Source organism: Thalassophryne amazonica, chromosome 6 (genome assembly GCF_902500255.1).
Source record: "Thalassophryne amazonica chromosome 6, fThaAma1.1, whole genome shotgun sequence".
Classification (NCBI taxonomy): Eukaryota; Metazoa; Chordata; class Actinopteri; order Batrachoidiformes; family Batrachoididae; genus Thalassophryne; species Thalassophryne amazonica.
Genome location: NC_047108.1, coordinates 4784047 through 4804263, shown reverse-complemented (window position 1 = coordinate 4804263; position 20217 = coordinate 4784047). Strand labels below are relative to the sequence as shown.

General features: G+C 41.2%; 1 protein-coding gene across 1 annotated transcript in view; it reads left to right on the top strand.

The window, feature by feature from the left end:
• Positions 1-20217, top strand: part of LOC117513134 — a 121002-nt gene that overhangs the window by 75921 nt on the left and 24864 nt on the right. Inside the window, exons 16-20 of the mRNA XM_034173468.1 lie at positions 6685-6732; positions 8863-8951; positions 9071-9183; positions 9897-10080; positions 10523-10607. Of these exons, the coding sequence (XP_034029359.1) occupies positions 6685-6732; positions 8863-8951; positions 9071-9183; positions 9897-10080; positions 10523-10607 (519 nt within the window). The remainder of the gene's footprint in view (positions 1-6684; positions 6733-8862; positions 8952-9070; positions 9184-9896; positions 10081-10522; positions 10608-20217) is intronic.

Below are 20217 nucleotides of genomic sequence, written 5' to 3'. Positions count from 1 at the left end.
GTCCTCTGTGATTCAGGAAGCGATTAGAGCCATTTTCAGCAGACAACTTGCAGAGAAAATGATTAATCCACTACGAAATAATTATTTTATATACACAGCATAGAGAGCGTGGCAGGCGGTAGAACAAAGAACGGTGTCCAGCTGGGAACACAGCAGGTGGGATCATCACGACGATGTGCATGCAAGTACGTGAATCAAGTCATGCACATGTCAGTGCACCTTTAGAGATACGGTGAGAAGCTCGGTCACCCGTGAGAGGCTTGGAGTAGAGCCACTGCTCCTTTGCATTGAAAGGAGCCGTTATGGTGGCTTGGGCATCTGGTAAGGATTCCCCTTGGGTGCCTACCCAGGTAGGTGTTCCAGGCACTTCCATCTGGGAGGAGACACTGGGCAAGACCCAGGACTAGGTGGAGAGATTAAATCTCCACACTGGCCTGGGAACGCCTTGGTATCCCCCAGTCAGGGGTGGCTAATGTGACCCGGGAAAGGGACGTTCAGAGTCCCCTGCTGGAGATGTTGCCCCCACAACCAGATCCAGAGTAAGCGGTTGAAGATCAGTGAGTGAGTTTACCTGTATGTGTGGCAGAGCAGCAGGAAACATTAACAAGGGAGAACTGTTATGTGTCGGACGCAGCTCGGAGAACCGACCAGCGTTTGAAGGACCCAGTATGAAATAAGCAGAGCACGGTACAAAGGCTAACTGAATTTAATACATAACAGTGATGTGATACAAAACAACAAAAGAGTGTGCGGTCTGGCGTGGTGGTGATACGGTGCGCTCCCAGCAGCGCTAACGGTCCGGAGCCAGAAGCCGTTCGGACCCAAGGACCCCGCCGACACCCCCCAGGTGGCCGCAACAAACCGAGTCTGTGAAAGAAGGAACCATTATGTGAGTCCACACTCTACACACAGAGAGACCACTCAAAGGTGTACATAAACAGCAAACACTTCCTGGCTTAATTACTAATCAGCTTCCCAACCTGCAGGCATGGAACATCCAGTTCACAAAACTCCACTGCAGTGGAAGCCGATACATGACTAACGTACAGCTCAATATAATAAGGTGTGAGGGACACCACATTTACTGACTGTATAAACGTTAGTCACAAAATCTAACGTACCTCAGGAAGTGTGCTGACGAGCGTGAGACCTCACCCCCTCCTCTTTCACAGACCGTGCATCAAACCCTGGACGTTCTCTGCATCCACTGATGATGAGATGGCTCCCGAGATGACGATCTCACCCGTCTGGTCACAAGGTCGAGTCTCTGGCAAATACACACTGTATACTCCAGTCTTAAATGCCACCATGTTCCAATCCATATAGATGCACCACAGCTGTGAGTCCTGACGAGCCGCAGGTGATCAGGGTGAGGTCCTGATAACCTCAGCAACACAGCCACTCAGTCCCAAATGCAAGCCACCTGGAAGGAAAAACAAAAGACAGAAACAAAAAGGCAGCCAGGCGCCCCAGCCATACAACAAGAACACATCGTCCATGTGCTGTGGATGTGGCTCTAGTGTTAGTTTTCCCATTTGTCCTCCACAGTCCGTGACATATTTTTCTCGGACCCAGCCACAAACAAATGTTATAGACATCCAAGCTTTTGTAGTTTTTCAACTCCTCTGACAGGGCTCCGAACTTTCAGCATTGGAGAGGATACAACCCCAATTCCACTGAACTTGGGACGTTGTGTGAAATGTAAATAAAAAGAGAATACAATGATTTGAAAATCCTCTTCAGCCTATATTCAATTGAATACACCACAAAGACAAGATATTTAATGTTCAAACTGATAGACTTTTTTTGTGCAAATATTTGCTCATTTTGAAATGGATCCCTGCAACACATTAAAAAAAAAGTTGGGACAGTGGCAACAAAAGACTGGGACAATTGATGAATGCTCAAAGAACATCTGTTTGGAACATTCCACAGATGAACAGGTTAATTGGAAACAGGTGAGTGTCATGATTGGGTATAAAAGGAGCATCCCCAAAAGGCTCAGCCATTCACAAGCAAAGATGGGGCGAGATCACTACTTTGTGAACAACTGCGTGAAAAAATAGTACAACAGTTTAAGAACAATGTGGTGTATTCAATTGAATGTAGGTTGAAGAGGATTTGCAAATCGTATTCTGTTTTTACGAGGGGGTATCGTAAAGTTTTAATTATCACCAGAAGTTATTCAGCTATGTCGATTAAATTTTGTCAGTGTAATCACTGGTCCTCATGTGCATGATGGTGCAAAAATGTTCTCTTAAGTTTGTTTATTTTTTTTGCACGTGGTGCTAGATGTCACTAACCTGCAAGATGGAGAAGATTGAGGCTTGCAGCGTGATTAAGTTCCTGCATTTGAAGGTTTACAGTGCCCGGCAAATCCATGGATGAAATGAAGGCTGTCTATGTGATGATTGCCCGTCATATAACACTTGTGAGATGGAAAAGGAATTTCCAAACTGGCCACGTGTCCCTCATAGACGAGCTGAGGGAAGAACTGAACAAGAACTGGACAACCATCACTCACGGACAGTGCGGCCACAGTGAAGAAACTGGAGGATCTTATCCTGGAAGACCGACGAGTAACCATCCACATGATCATGCATGAGACTGGTCTTGGTTACGGCAGTGTGTGGAAAATTATTCACAACGAACTGCACATGCCTAAGGTATCAGCACACTGGGTTCCGCACTTACTCCGCACTGACTCCTCTCCAAAGGCCGACACGGCTTGACCTGTCGAGGCAGATATTGACTCTTTTGGAGCAAGATGAGGATTTCTTCGGTCGTCTGATATCTATAGACGAAAGTTGGGTCTATCTGTATGATCCAGAGACCAAATTGATGAGCAAGGAGTGGAAGCACACCACATCCCCCCCAAGAAAGCTAAGGTGCAGAAGTCCGCAGGGTCGGCGATTTGATGACACAGATGACGTCATTCAAGAGGTGGAACAGTGGTTTTCAACACAATCTGAGGACTTCTACAACGGCGACCTGCAGAAGGTCTAGAAATGATGGGAGAAATGTGTGACTCTGGACGGTGACTATGTAGACAAGTCTTAAGGACCACAAATAAAAATGAAGTTTCAGACTCGTTTACTTCATGGCCATAATTAAAACTTTACGATACCGCCTCGTATTTACATTTTACACAACGTCCGAGCTTCATTGGAATTGGGGTTGTAGAATGTATGCTTCTGCTATCTATTGTTTGCTCACCGATTTCACCAAGATGGGGGGAAAATAAAACGGCTGGTGCGCTAATAATTCTGACGCCATTGAAAAGATGCTGTACAGCTGCTAGAGTTTCACCTAAAAACAGGAGATTTAATCACATCACAGATCTGTTGGCCTCTCTTTATTGTTTTCCCGTGAATAACAGGAAAGCAGTAGGAAGGGTGGTTCTGTAGTTAGCGTACAAGAATTTGGAATGGTTGTCTTATGGGACTCATCAGGCTTTATGCAATACCTCTCAAGATGCAGGTTTACTTTGTGTTCCTAATATTAATAATAATAACTAATAAAAATTATTGTCCACAAACATCACGTAAAATTAAAAAGAATGCAACACAGGTGAACCTCATTAAGTCGTGCAAGTTGGGGTCCACAAAATCGATCACACTGCGAGTTCTCGGAAACCGCGAGTTGATGTTGACTAAAAAAACTTAAAATCAGCTTACTTTGCCATATTACAATAGTTTTGACCATTTGAAGCATGATTCCTTCTTGGATGGTAATGATTTCTTCATCTGGAGTGGGTTTGGTATCTTTTTTTCCTTTGGCTGCTGCTTGCCGGGGATTCTGGACAATTCAGAGTTAGGCGCGTCTAAATTCCGGTCCAGTTTGACCCGGCAGTAAGGATCTATAAGTCACATCCAAAAACTTTGAATCGTCCAAATTGTCCGCACAGAATCGTCCGCCCTCATCGCCTGCCCTCATCACTGACCTGCAGCATTCTGAGGAGGAAGAAAAAACCATCTTCCAGAATCATCCGCACTGATGATACTGCACAAAAACGGTAAAATCAAAACTGACTTTTATACAGTAGCCTAAATTTTTGGAAGAAAATAATTCATTTCTGACCTGGAATTGGTGCAGTTTCATTGGCTGGTGCAGCCGGGACTCTGGTTTTTGTCTTCAGGTTATACTTTCAAGCCATCTAGCATTGTGGATGCTGAACTATATATGGTTGCTTAGCTGCAACATTTCTATCCCTGCATGTTCTCATAATTCTGTATTGTTTTATTTTATTTGCTCATTTGACCAAAGATGATCACCCCACCGCATGTGGTCTGCTTCAGGTTTCTTCCTATCATCAAAAACTGCTTGATGAAGTTTTGCTTGCTCATGCAGTAGACCAGGTAGCTTAGTTGGATAAGGAGTTGGCTACCAACTAGACCTGTGTTCAGTTCCCATTCACTCAACCTGTCCAGGCCCTTGGTTAAGACATTTGGTCTGCACAGTCTCAGTCCAGCTGTAAACGGGTACCAGCCTTGACTGAGGAAGTAACCTGCGTCAGACTAGTGGCCCATCAAGATGTAGTTATAGGCCCTCATCCGCTTCACGCTGTGGATTCTGGTGATAAGCACCAGCACAATATAATACTTTATTAACACAGAGGCAGGACGCGTTACAAATGTCATATTTGCGTCATTCTTGGCACATTCCTGGCATTCTTAACATGACTTAACACATCTGAATAGGTTTCTTAATAGTGCGTGTTGGTGCGTGGTAGTCGTGATTTTCATGGAGCATGTTTTTGGCTGTCAAAAAAATCTTCCACGATGTCACGCATCACCCTCATTTCGCCTCATGTCTTGGAGGTCGCAATTGAGCCTGTTGATCCGTCTTGATTAGAGGTGATACCTTAATAGAGCATGACAGCGTTCTTTTCTGATGTGCGCACAGTTAAACCCTGCTACGCTGCATTCAGTTTCATTACTGCAGTATGCCAAAGAAAGACAGTGACGCCAAGTCGGATAAAAAACTTGTTCCAATGCTCATCAGCGCGCTCCTGCAGGTGTTCCACCTGCTGCTACTGTTATGCCTGATGTTTGGGAAAACGAGCGAGATGAGAGCGGCGTGGAGCCACACATCTGGCTCTGTCTGTCTCCTCCTCCTCTTTGTGCCACTCCACAGCACAGACCCCAACTAAGCATGCAGTCACGAAGTTCTTCTGCTGTGGATTATTCTAGATTTTGAGGAGCAGACTGGAGCAATCTGAATTGTTCAGCAGCTGGTAGGGCTGTCACGATTAGGAATTTCTGGAGACAATTAATTGTCAGACAAATAATTGCGATTGACGAATATATTGTCTATTTTTTTCTTTTTTCCCCTTCTTTATATTCTACTATTGTAGTATAATTACACAACTCTGGAAGAATGTTTAGCTTCTGTGAGTGGAGAAACTGGGAATGTGCACCATTTTTATTTTTATCTTCATTTCATACAGTCCCAACTTTTTCTGATTTGTGGTTGTTTCTGTTGCATTTCTGAAATTGTTTCTCCTCATCAGTCACGTTTTGTGCTTAACCACTACATTAAGCTCAAGATTGAACAAATCAATACCTTTGGAAAATAACAGCTGTTAAAGTTCAGAGTTCTCATCTGCTTTTTGTGATCTGTGCGTCTGAACATCAACCATGTCAGGGTTTTTTTTTGGGGGTTTTTTTGGGTTTTTTTGTGGCTCAGTTCATTCATGTATTCTCATTTTTAAATATGTTTTTAAAGATATTTGACCGTTTATTTCATCTCATGATCTCATAAATTCAGCATACGACGCGCACTTGGTGTGAACAGGACGGTAACGGCAGAATCACACCTTTACAGAAAGTTCAGAGAGAAGTAAAAGCTTCACGTTTTGGTTTTGTTAAGATGTTCACTCGGGTTAAAATTGTCTCTATGCTCCGCGCTCGCTGTGCACTGATGGTTCTCAGACTGTAACGTGTCGCGCCTGCATTCAGGAATCTCCCTCATGCAGCCTGTTGACTCCGCGCGCGCACACACAGACACACACGCCGACAGCTCCGCATTTTAGACGGCTTTTGAGAAGACGGTCCAAACGGCAGGACGGATCGCCTTAAGACGAGAGCGAGGCTGCAGCCACAATGACGTCAGATTCTGAGTCGTTGTATGCTAATTGTGGATAAAATAAATAATTCACGGTAATCACGAATATGAAAAATAATCGCGAATATGAAAAATAATCGCGATTGACGAATATTGTAATAATCATGACAGCCCTAGCAGCTGGTAGGCTGGTAGGATGAATATGGGTGTGTGTGTGTGTGGAGACAATTTGCCTCATTCACAACGTGGCTATTGACAAGACATTATTCTTGTCCATGCGTAATGGTTCCTGGTAATTCTCCAGTAACACGTGCCATTAACACGTGGTAACAGGTTGCAGCAGTTCCTGAGGACACCTGATGCCGCTGCCTCAAATCATCACATTCGTGATCAGCGGCCAAGTATGAATACTTCGTGGCATTCGTGACTTGCCGTTGTTATGTGTAAACGCAGCATAAGACTTACTTCTTACACCTTTGCTTTACCTTCTACAGTATAAAAGTATCTGTTCTGAAAAAGGTTGATATAAACTTAACTGTGTAAAATAAAAGACAGCAGTGTCAAGTATCATCTGTAGGTCCTGACTGATTATAAATTTAAAGGTTTCTTTTCTTGCAGAGAAGATCATTCGGAAGATCATCATGGACACAAAGCTGGACATTGAATGTGAGTGTTAGAATTGTAAATTCTCTTGTTTTTACCTAATGATAAGATATTAAATAGAGAAATGATTATTTAATTTGACTATTTTTATTTTAATAAAAATTTTAATAAAAGTTTGTAGTTGCTTTGAAGAGGAAAAAATGAAAACTTTAGGCCATTATACACTTGTCCAATGACTACTAACTGGTTTTTAAGGGGGCAGAATGGTGACTTAGTGGTTTGCACTGTTGCCTCACAGAGAGCAGGTCTCAGGTTTGCTTCCCATCTCGTCCTTTCTGTGTGGAATTTGCATGTTCTCCCCAGGTTTGAGTGAGTTCCCTCTGGATGCTCCAGCTTCCTCTCACATCCAAAGACATGTACAGTAGTGACCAAATGTATGTGTATGTAGTATATGTGACTAAAAAGATTAATCCAGGTTTTGAGTATATTTCTTATTGTTACATGGGAAACAAGGTACCAGTAGATTCAGTAGATTCTCACAAATCCAACAAGACCAAGCATTCATGTTATGCACACTCTTAAGGCTATGAAATTGGGCTATTAGTAAAAAAAAGTAGAAAAGGGGGTGTTCACAATAATAGTAGTGTGGCATTCAGTCAGTGAGTTCATTAGTTTTGTGGAACAAACAGGTGTGAATCAGGTGTCCCCTATTTAAGGATGAGGCCAGCACCTGTTGAACATGCTTTTCTCTTTGAAAGCCTGAGGAAAATGGGACGTTCAACATTGTTCAGAACAGCAGCGTAGTTTGATTATAAAGTTGATTGGAGAGGGGAAAACTTATACGCAGGTGCAAAAAATTATAGGCTGTTCATCTACAATGATCTCCAATGCTTTAAAATGGACAAAAAAAAAAAAACAAAGACGTGTGGAAGAAAACAGAAAACAACCATCAAAATGGATAGAAGAATAACCAGAATGGCAAAGGCTCACCCATTGATCAGCTCCAGGATGATCAAAGACAGTCTGGAGTTACCTGTAAGTGCTGTGACAGTTAGAAGTCGTCTGTGTGAAGCAAATTTATTTGCAAGAATCTCCCGCAAAGTCCCTCTGTTAAATAAAAGACGTGCAGAAGAGGTTACAATTTGCCAAAGAACACATCAACTGGCCTAAAGAGAAATGGAGGAATATTTTGTGGACTGATGAGAGTAAAATAGTTCTTTTTGGGTCCAAGGGCCGCAGACAGTTTGTGAGACGACCCCCAAATTCTGAATTCAAGCCACAGTTCACAGTGAAGACAGTGAAGCATGGTGGTGCAAGTATCATGATATGGGCATGTTTCTCCTACTATGGTGTTGGGCCTATATATCGCATACCAGGTATCATGGATCAGTTTGGATATGTCAAAATACTTGAAGAGGTCATGTTGCCTTATGCTGAAGAGGACATGCCCTTGAAATGGGTGTTTCAACAAGACAATGACCCCACACACACTAGTAAACGAGCAAAATCTTGGTTCCAAACCAACAATAAAGAAAGAAAAAGAAAAGAAATCATGAAAAACTGTGGTTATACAACTAAATACTAGTTTAGTGATTCACAGGATTGCTAAAAAAACAGTTTGAACATAATAGTTTTGAGTTTGTAGTGTCAACAGCAGATGCTACTATTATTATGAACGCCCCCTTTTCTACTTTTTTTTTTTTTTACTAATAGCCCAATTTCATAGCCTTAAAAGTGTGCATATCATGAATGCTTAGTCTTGTTGGATTTGTGAGAATCTGCTGAATCTACTGTTACCTTGTTTCCCATGTAACAATAAGAAATATACTCAAAACCTGGATTAATCTTTTTAGTCACATAGCACTACTATTATTCTGAACACTACTGTAGGTTAGCTGAAATGGTGGCTAAATTGGTCGTAGGTGTGAGTGCGATTCAATTTCTCTATATGCCTCAGTTGTGTGACAGACCGGCGGCTTGTCCAGGGTGAACCCCACCTTTCACCCGTTGACTGCTGGGTTTGCCTCCAGTGCCCCTTGACCCTTAATTAGAATAAGTAGGTTGACAAAATGAATGAATTGTAATTTCACCTGTTGTCATAAAGGTGTAGTTGTTCAAAGATCCTGTTTCACTGCTGATTTGGCCTAATTACGATTCTTACCTGCTTCCTCCCTCACTGTTCTCTTATTATTGTGTATTCAGGCTTCTGTCTGTGTTGTGGAACTGAAAATGTTGAGATCTTCCACCCTTTATTTAAAGGAAGCCTCTGCTTGAAGTGTAAAGTAAGCAACAATCAGCTTTTATCATCCACTGAGGCTTCTGAATGCATGTCACAGGTTTTCAGTCTGTCCACATATGAAAATGAAATTAATGCAGGCTGAAACTTTCCATGTCTCCATAGGACAACTTTACAGAAACTTTGTATCGTTATGACGAAGATGGCTATCAGTCGTACTGCACTATCTGCTGCTATGGAATGGAAGTAATCCTGTGTGGTAAAGACAGCTGCTGCAGGTTGGTTGGTCTGTTTATTCATTTTAAATTTCTTGTGCTCTTCAACCTGAGCGCCTTCTGGATGTTTGAGCTCTTCACCTTGTTCATAAGAGGAAACCCACCGCATTGCAAGTGTTGGCCTCTTCTAGGTGTGATGTCATTATTTTAGTCACTGCCCAAAGTTCATGGCCATAGGTGAGTTAGCCCTAGGGCTGGCCTATAAATTGAACATGACAATGTATCGTGATTAAAAGCCTTTCCATTCTCAGAGACCTGCTTTAAGGACCTCTGCCATAACAAAATAAGATCATAACACAAACATGGCCTTTAGCTAGTCAGGGCCATGATTAGACATTTAGTCATAATTTGGGGAAACACTAAGAGATATATCAACAAGGAGGGGGATGACTGGGGCAACTGTTTGTTGTGATTTGGCGCTATATAAAAAAATTGATTGATTGATTGATTGACCCTGAGCTGGTATGTCCTGCCCTACAGACATGATGAAAACATAAATATTTCTTCCACACTATTGAACCCTCTAATTTCTGCAGTACATGCTGTAAAACGTGACATACAGTGATTGTCATGATGTACTCTGCTAATAAAAGTTAGTTTCTTTTCTTTGCTGACCTTTGATTTTTCAACCTTTGAACAATTTTCTTTACTTTTCTTCTATTCCATTTTTGTTCTTTTCACCTGTTTCCTCTTTTCTGCACCGGCCTCCTCTGCAGATCTTACTGTGCCGACTGTCTAAACATCCTCGTTGGCCCGGGGACATTTGATTCATTGAAGGAGATCGATCCCTGGATCTGCTACTTGTGTCAAATCCATCAACCTCATGGTTCTCTGTTTCCCCGGGAGGACTGGAGCATTCGTGTTCAAGAGTTATTTGCCAACAACAGTGGGATGGAGTTTGTAAGTTATCAGTGTGCATTTGTTGAAAGTGGATAAATGCACAAATTCACAGTGTCTGATTTGCCATGATGATGATTCATTATTTGTATTGTATATGTCATTATGTTAAAGACTGAATTCTGTAAATTTAACATATTATGGAATTATGTATAGTGTGTGTTGTGTGTGTGTGTGTGTGTGTGTGTGTGTGTGTGTGTGTGTGTGTGTGTGTGTGTGTGTGTGTGTGTGTGTGTGTGTGTGTGTGTGTGTGTGTACAACTTAGTTTTACAGATGCACTTTGGGTTTAAATGAATGCTAGCTTTGTTTCACTCTTCCTAGATTTAAAAGGGGCTTAAACCTATACACAAAAAGGGCTCTATCCATGTGAAAACCACCCAAAAAAAAAATTTTAACCAACTCCTTCCCCCTCCCTTTTTTAATTTTTAATTTTTTTTTTATAAAGGAGCCGCATCGTGTTTATCCATCAATCCCTGCCAGCCAGCGCAAACCATTGCGTGTTCTGTCACTGTTCGATGGTATCGCAACGGGTGAGTATGTGGATTTTAGAGGGTGTGTTATGGCCCATTATTGTCACTCACTTTGGCATTCCCGGTAGGTCAGCATTACTTTTAATGGAAGCTGATAAGGTGATAAGCTGGATTCTAAAGCTGATATTCTAACAGCTTGCTAAAGGCAGGCTGGCAGGAATGGAAGATGGGCTGATGTAGTATATAGTCATAGGTGAAAGTGGTTTTAATTTTGTGCCGGTATGGTCACAATCTATATTACTTTACCACTTTATATTGTTCATTACTTGTTAGGCATCCTTGAAAAATAAACATTTCAATATTTTAGTACGTGTCTGAACAAAAAAGAAATTTGAAACACTTGACATATGACTTGAAATATTTTACTGTGAGAGGTAACCTTTAATAGGCTTATGTGCAAATACAGTAGTCCCCCCAAAAAATCAGAGTCCTCACAACTTGTTTGCTTTAATTTCAATAACTGCCTAATTTAACACATGAACAGTTAGCACTTAAAAAGATAATTATAAATAGATTCAATTTGACTGTCAGCACTCACTGATAACAATGAAGAAATCTAGAACAGTTACTCTGGCATATAGTTTAATTATAGTTAAATGGAATAAACACTCGGATTGAGTTAAACAATTTGTGTTTGTCATTCTTAAATGCTAAAAATAATGCAATGCTAAAATGCCCTTGCCCTTATGAGCATTGTCTTCTTTAAAAGTTGCAGTTGTTTAATTGGTATCCCAATGAAAAGTGTATATACAATGAGGAAAATAAGTATTTGAACACCCTGCAATTTTGCAAGTTGTCCCACTTAGAAATCATGGAGGGGTCTGAAATTTTCATCTTAGGTGCATGTCCACTGTGAGAGACATAATCTAAAAAAAAAAAAAAATCCGGAAATCTTAATGTATGATTTTTTAAAATAATTTATTTGTATGTTACTGCTGCAAGTAAGTATTTGAACCCCTACCAACCAGCAAGAATTCTGACTCACACAGACATGTTAATATTTCTTTAAGAAACCCTCTTATTCTGCACTCTTTACCTGTATTAATTGCACCTGTTTGAACTTGTTACCTGTATAAAAGACACCTGTTCACACACTCAATCAATCACACTCCAACCGGTCCACCATAGCCAAGACCAAAGAGCTGTCTAAGGACACCAGGGGACAAAACTGTAGACCTGCACAAGGCTGGGATGGACTACAGGACAACAGGCAAGCAGCTTGGTAGAAGACAACAAATGTTATGATTATTTATTAGAAAGTGGAAGAAACACAAGATGACTGTCAATGTCTCTCGGTCTGGGATTCCATGCAAGATGTCACTTTGTGGGGTAAGGATGATTCTGAGAAAGCTCAGAACTACACAGGAGGACCTGGTCAATGACCTGAAGAGAGCTGGGACCAGAGTCACAAAGATTACATTAGTAACACATGATGCTGTCATGGTTTAAAATCCTGCAGGGCAGCAAGGTCCCCCTGCTCAAGCCAGCACATGTCCAGGCCCGTTTGAAGTTCACCAGTGACCATCTGGATGATCCAGAGGAGGCATGGGAGAAGGTCATGTGGTCAGATGAGACCAGAATAGAGCTTTTTGGAATCAACTCCACTTACCATGTTTAGAGGATGAGAACAACCCCAAGAAAACCATCCCAACCGTGAAGCATGAGGGTGGAAACATCATACTCTGGGGGTGCTCTTCTGCAAAGGGGACAGGACGACTGCACCGTATTGAACGGAGGATGGATGGGGTCATGTATTGCGAGATTTTGTCAAACAACCTCTTTCCCTCAGTAAGAGCACTGAAGATGGGTCATGGCTGGGTCTTCAGCATGACAATGACCCCAAACACACAGCCAGGGCAACTAAGGGGGGGCTCCGTAAGAAGCATTTCAAGATCCCGGAGTGGCCTGGCCAGTCTCCAGACCTGAACTCAATAGAAAATCTTTGGAGGGAGCTGAAACTCAAAACCTGAAAGATTTGGAGAAGATCTGTATGGAGGAGTGGACCAAAATCCCTGCTACAGTGTGTGAAAACCTGGTGAAAAACTACAGGAAACGTTTGACCTCTGTAATTGCAAACAAAGGCTACTGTACCAAATATTAACATTGATTTTCACAGGTATTCAAATACTTATTTGCAGCAGTAACATACAAATAAATCATTTAAAAATTCATACATTGTGATTTCCGGATTTTTTTGTTTTTTTTTTAGATTATGTCTCTCACAGTGGACATGCACCTTAGATGAAAATTTCAGACCCCTCCATGATTTCTAAGTGGGAGAACTTGCAAAATCGCAGGGTGTTCAAATACTTATTTTCCTCACTGTATATACGAGGTCTGTCCGAAAAGTAACGGACTTTTTTATTTTTTTCAAAAACTATATGGATTTGAATCATGTGCGCTTCCATCAGCCAAGCTTGAACCTTTGTGCACATGCGTGAGTTTTTTCACGTCTGTTGGTTGCGTCATTCGCCTGTGGGCAGGCTTTGAGTGAGCACTGGTCCAGCCCCCTCGTCGGTTTTTTATTGTCAGGGAAATGGCTGAGCTACTGCCGCTTTGCTCCATGAAATTTTTTTCAGAAACTGTTAGAGACAGCCAGTTGGAAACCATTCGAAAGATTCAGATGGCTTTCGGTGAAGATTCTGTCGGCGTCACACGGATTAAGGAGTGTTAAAACCTTTTTAAAGACGGCCCACAGCGGCGGAGGGCGCGCGGCGCACCGAGCGGCCATCGACAGGCTGGAACAACCAGATCATTTCTAAACTGAATGCTGTGTTGATCCGGGACATCGTGTGACTACCACAGAAATGGCAAGAGAGCTGGACATAGCACTTTTGTGGCACATTCCACTGTTACAGGAGATTTTGCAATGAAAGACGTGCGGAGGAATTCGCACGTCGGCGTGCAACAAAAAACACCTCCGTGTTGGAAGTCTCACAGGACATGTTGTGGCATGTCCAGCTGTTACACAATTTCTCGGATAGTCACTCAACTGAAAAGCCATTGAAAGCTGTCTGAATCTTCCGAATGGTTTCCAACATGGAGGTGTTTTTTTTGTTGCGCGCCATGAGCGGCTCCGTGCCGACGTGCGAATTCCTCCGCATGTCTTTCATTACAAAATCTCCTGTAACAGTGGAATGTGCCACAAAAGTGCTATGTCCAGCTCTCTTGCCATTTCTGTGGTAGTCACACGATGTCCAGGATCAACACAGCGTTCAGTTTGGAAATTATCTGGTCGTTCCAGCCTGTCGATGGCCACTCGGTGCGCGGTGCGCCCTCCGCCGCTGTGGACCCTCTTTAAAAAGGTTTTAACACTCCTTAATCCATGTGACACCGACAGAATCTTCACCGAAAGCCATCTGAATCTTTCGAATGGTTTCCAACTGGCTGTCTCTAACAGTTTCTGAAAAAAATTTCATGGAGCAAAGCGACAGTCGCTCTGCCATTTCCCTGACAATGAAAATCCGATGAGGGGGCTGGACCATTGTTCACTCAAAGCCTGCCCACAGGCGAATGATGCATCCGACAGGCGTGAAAAAACTCACACATGTGCACGAAGGTTCAAGCTTGGCTGATGCAAGCGCACATGATTCAAATCCATATAGTTTTTGAAAAAAATAAAAAGGTCCGTTACTTTTCGGACAGACCTCGTACATGGGCTTTTGACAAGAGTGGAAGTTAGCTTTGAGTTAGCAGAGGTTAGCATGCACGCTAACGTCCGCGAAATGTCTTGTAAATCACTCCAGAGGTGTTATCAGGTTATAAAAACAGCATTTTCAGTTTTAGAAGAGTTTATTTCTCACTCGCTTTTACATAATATATGTCAGAGATTATATTTACACACAGTGCCACTTGATTCTGATTGGCCGGCACCCCCACCCCTTAAAAAAAAAAAAAGGAACAGAATGAAACAGGACGTGACTTTAACCTCTTAAAACGCCTCATAAAATATGTCAAGGTTAGCCATCTGAACTTGTCCAAGGTCTGTGTCCCAAGAATGTTCCATGTGAATTCGAAGACTGTGGTGGTAATAGGACTGGACTTACGCTGAGCACGGGCGGGCATAAAGTCTTTGTAATACCCAAAGGCCATATTTGATGGCCTCGGGTAAAAATAGGTTGTAAAATGATGTAGTTTGGGGTGGTGACCAAGTGGTTAAGTGTGCTTGGTCTAGTTTAGAATGTTCCTGGTTTCAACCCCACCCCTTTCCATGTAATATGGAGTTGCGTCAATCAAGGCATCCCGGTGTAAAACCTGTGCCAAATGAACATGCAGATCCACTTCGGATCCTGTGGTGACCCTGAGCCACAAGTTGAAGGGTCACCACAGGATCATTCTAAAGATCATTTCTATCTGAACCAAAGCTGAGTTTCTAGTTGTATTACAAAGTTGAGTCAACTTAACCTCCTCTTCTGTGAAGCTCAGTCAGCACAACTACCAGGCCTGACGTTTAGAAAACTTAACCGTTTGCAGCTTGTTGTTACATTTTTAAGTTGACTTCACTTTTTTTTATAGTGTTTTACGTTTTTGTCTTCCCTGTTTTTGCCCCTGAAACATCTAAAAATAGTCACAGTTAGGCTGTCTAATATAACAGGTGACGGCATGTACAACCTCTGGCAAAAATTATGGAATCACCGGCCTCGGAGGATGTTCATTCTGTTGTTTAATTTTGTAGAAAAAAAGCAGATCACAGACATGACACAAAACTAAAGTCATTTCAAATGGCAACTTTCTGGCTTTAAGAAACACTATAAGAAATCAAGAAAAAAGTTTGTGGCAGTCAGTAACTTTACTTTTTTAGACCAAGCAGAGGACAAAAATATGGACTCACTCAATTCTGAGGAATAAATTATGGAATCACCCTGTAAATTTCCATCCCCAAAACTAACACCTGCATCAAATCACATCTGCTCGTTGACATTAACCCTATGTCATGAAATTGACCCTATGTGTCTTTTTGCAAGGAATGTTTTCACAGTTTTTGCTCTATGGCAAGATGCATTATCTTCTTGAAAAATGATTTCATCATCCTTAAACATCAGAAAAGTGTCCAAAATATCAACGTAAACTTGTGCATTTATTGATGATGTAATGACAGCCATCTCCCCAGTGCCTTTACCTGACATGCAGCCCCATATCATCAATGACTGTGGAAATTAACATGTTGTCTTCAGGCAGTCATCTTTATAAATCTCATTGGAACGGCACCAAACAAAAGTTCCAGCATCATCACCTTGCCCAATGCAGATTCGAGATTCATCACTGAATATGACTTTCATCCAGTCATCCACAGTCCACGATTGCTTTTCTTTAGCCCATTGTAACCTTGTTTTTTTCTGTTTAGGTGTTAATGATGGCTTTCGTTTAGCTTTTCTGTATGTAAATCCCATTTCCTTTAGGCGGTTTCTTACAGTTCGGTCACAGACGTTGACTCCAGTTTCCTCCCATTCGTTCCTCATTTGTTTTGTTGTACATTTTTCGATTTTTGAGACATATTGCTTTAAGTTTTCTGTCTTGACACTTTGATGTCTTCCTTGGTCTACCAGTATGTTTGCCTTTAACAACCTTCCCATGTTGTTTGTATTTGGTCCAGAGTTTAGACACAGCTGACTGTGAACAACCAACATCTTTTGCAACATTGCGTGATGATTTACCCTCTTTTAAGAGTTTGATAATCCTCTCCTTTGTTTCAATTGACATCTCTCGTGTTGGAGCCATGATTCATGTCAGTCCACTTGGTGCAACAGCTCTCCAAGGTGTGATCACTCCTTTTTAGATGCAGACTAACAAGCAGATCTGATATGATGCAGGTGTTAATTTTGCGGATGAAAATTTACAGGGTGATTCCATAATTTTTTCCTCAGAATTGAGTGATTCCATATTTTTTTCCTCTGCTTGGTCTAAAAAAGTAACCGTTACTGACTGCCACAATCTTTTTTTCTGGATTTCTTATAGTGTTTCTTAAAGCCAGAAAGTTGCCATTTGAAATGACTTTAGTTTTGTGTCATGTCTGTGATCTGCTTTTTTTCTACAAAATTAAACAACTGAATGAACATCCTCCGAGGCCGGTGATTCCATAATTTTTGCCAGGGTTGTAAACCAACCACAAAAATCTTTAGAATTTTGTAGGAATCTTACCATTTGTTCCAGTGTAGTCACCGCTAACAATGCACAGTCCGTGATCTAATGGGGAGAAAATGAAGCGCTGCGTTCTGTGATGTTGGAATAAAAGTACACAATACTGTGAAAGAGCCACACATTGTATTTGGGAGATTTTTTTGGCACCAAACGTCCTCCTGCCAAACTCCGACAGTGACCGTGAATAACAGTCAGGTGTTAACGTCTGACACGTACAGATCAAAATCACCACACGGACACTTTAGGATTTCAGGAGGACTTACAAACATTCGATAAGAAGAACAACATGTTTCAGATGACATACTGATAGTAGATGCGTCAACTACGCACCGGCTGTCAATCTTTTTCCAATACGTAGTTCTGGACTGCGCCGGCTTGCTTTCACCCCTGTATGGTAGTATATAGCGGGGCGATAATTTCATTATCCGCCCACTATATTGTTATGCCCTGGAACTGAGGTTTTTTCTTCTTTTTTTTATACAGTGTAATTGTCACACTGATAAGTGTTGCTACACCCCAGTTAGCAGCAACCACTGCCACATCTCCTGGGTGTTTGATGGAACCATAGTTCAATTGATTTATTTCAGTAAAACATGTTACATGCTGCTGTATTGCTAGTAAGCTTGGTAAGGTGTCTCGTAAGTAGGGATGGGTATCAGGAACCGGTTCTTTTCGGGTATCGTTAAGAAATTATTCAATCCATCAACATCAATAGACTTTTTGCTTAACGATTCCCATATCGGTCCTTCAGAGTGGTCGTTGTTTTTGTAGGTGTTTGTCAGGAAAATGATCATGTCTCTACATTCATTGCAGACCCTGCAGCGGCTCTGTAATCAACCGTTTCTGCGGCGCGGCTTTGCTTTGAACCTTGAATCAATGAAGCATTGCTTCGATCTGCTGCTTCATTGGTTCTTTGTTTTATTTCACTTTATCTTAATTTTTCCCCACTAAAACCCTAAAGAACATATGTCTGTGAGTAATATTTACCTTTTTTATGTTAAATCAACCTGTTATGGTCTTCTGAAACCGTTGATAGATGTATTTTATAACTTAAAAATGGGACCGATGCTAATGCGTTAGCATGTCTATGGCGTTTTCAATGTTAAAGTTAGTATTAAGCTGTTCATATCTCAGCACGTTTGTGTGCATTTGTTTTCTGTATAATAATGGCTCAGCATTTGTTGTCATAAAAGAGTCAAATGTATTACAAATTGTAATTTTTTTTTTTTTTTTTTTAATTTATTAATAGTAATAATAGCAACAACAACAGCAATAGTAATAATAACCAATAATGCTACAATACGTTTTAGAGAAAGAGACAAAAAGACCCTGATAAAACAAAACGGAGTTTGCGAGCATATACGCCCATCCACAACCGACCAGTGAGCGTGCTTGTAAGCTCACTTCCAGTTTCAATGCGGGAGGGAATAAAGGCGGATATTTTTTCGCCAGCTGTGAGAGGGTTTGCAGCCCTGCGGAGGAACTGTGGTCTAAAGTGGTTCTGTTTGGCTCATCACACCCAGGGAACAGTGTCAAACTAACACCATCTTACAGCCAACAAGCAGCATTTTGTTCAAAAACTGTTTTCTCATTGTTAACAGGCTTCCATTCAAAATGCTTATGAAGTTTGTTTGTTTTGATCCACTGCGGTGTTTTCGCAGTAATTAAAGACGGCGCCATTAAATGTGTCAAACATACGCTGCAATAGAGCCTTAAAAAGTGGTCTAAAAAACGTTAGATGCACAAAACGTGTCAAATACACGATCACGGTTGGGCGAATAAGATAAGACATTATATTTATCTGCCCAACGGTTGTGCATGTAATGTTCAATATATGACTTATCTGCCTAACGGTTGGGCGAATAAGGTAAGACATTATATTTATCTGCCCAACGGTTGGGCATATAGCCTTTGCCTAAAACAAAACACAGAAAAGATAAAACCAACTATAGCAATGAACATAAATAAATAAATAAATGTAGAAATAAATAACTGTTTCCTGTGAACACCTAGTGACTCTTACACCTCCACTTCATCCCTGTTTTAAGTTTAATTTGTTTCGGTCAAACCATATTTTCATTTTGTTAATTTCTTCAGTGATTTCCTCCAGAACTATCTGCCAAACTAGAAAACTGCTGCATCCTGGTAAGAACAGAATACTACTGGAATGAATATGAATAAGGAAAGTTGTTTTTTTTCTAACCAAAATGGATGCTACACTCACTGCAGTTTATTGTCTGGAATAGTCCCAGATTGCATTTCAGAGCTTCTAGAATTCAAACATTTTCATGCGGGTGGTGTTGGGGGGTAATTTTGGATTACAGCTTTTTTCTTTTTCACCACTTTCATTCCTGAAAATGTCAATCTTGAGTCACTTTTGTGTGGATTAAAGTTACTAACTGGGACTCCTGTCTTGTTGCGAGAAAGAAACGAGAATCGTCCTCCGTTCTGTTCACACAGCTCCAAACGCTGCACGGCTCTCTGCCGAGTCAAGTTAGAACGATAGAGTCCAGTCGGAATTTATAACTTTTAGCGAAACGCCGTTTAAATCAATTGACACCTCTTTCCAAATGTTGTAATACAAACAAACTGTAGTCGATCAAAACATTTTTTTCCTCCCAAAATGAGACATCCTGCGCTGACGTGCAGCAGCTGGCGAAGCTCAGCTCAGAGGTACGGAGAGACATTCATGCCAAAATGTCTGAAAGGAAATGCATTTGACAAAAAATACATATTTTATTTATTTTTATTTATGTCCAGAGATCAAGGATACAGTGACCAATTTAAAATGTTGTTGACATAGAAAACCTGTAAAGCCTACTTTTAGTACACAGAAAATTCACAAGAGGTATTGGCAAGGGAATCGATAAGGAATCGGATCGATGAATGGAATTGATAATGGCATCGATATCGATAAAATCTTATCAATATCATCCCTACTCTTAAGTCACCTCAGAGGCATTATCTCGTGACAGGAACAGGGTTTTTGTATTTAAGAGTGTCTGTTTCTCAATAACCTTTACAAAATATAAGAGAAAAGTGCTAAACATGTAAGATTTATACAGAAATACACCTGTCTCGGCGTGTATTCTGCCATCTTGGATTTATTTATTTATTTGTTTTTGCACAACCACCCATCGTACCTCATGCTATCTTCACTCAGTCTGGCAGTCGATGTGTCGTATTGCTCAGCATGGTTTGTATGTGCTTGTTTAAGTAAGTGATAATAATAACAATGTGATTTTATTTTGGGCTCATCATCATTTTATTAGTGGTCTGAGGCAAACTATAGCAAGCTCCAGGATCTGGTTATTCTATAAGTTGGGTCATTCTGTAGTCCTGTTGGGAATCTGTTTTCCTCTTAAAACTTGTTTCATTGATTTCTTCCAAGAGGATTTGGTTTCCTTTTTTGTTTTTTGTTTTTTTTTGGGGGGCCACTTCAATTCATTTGCCAATGTGCCACTGTAATAAC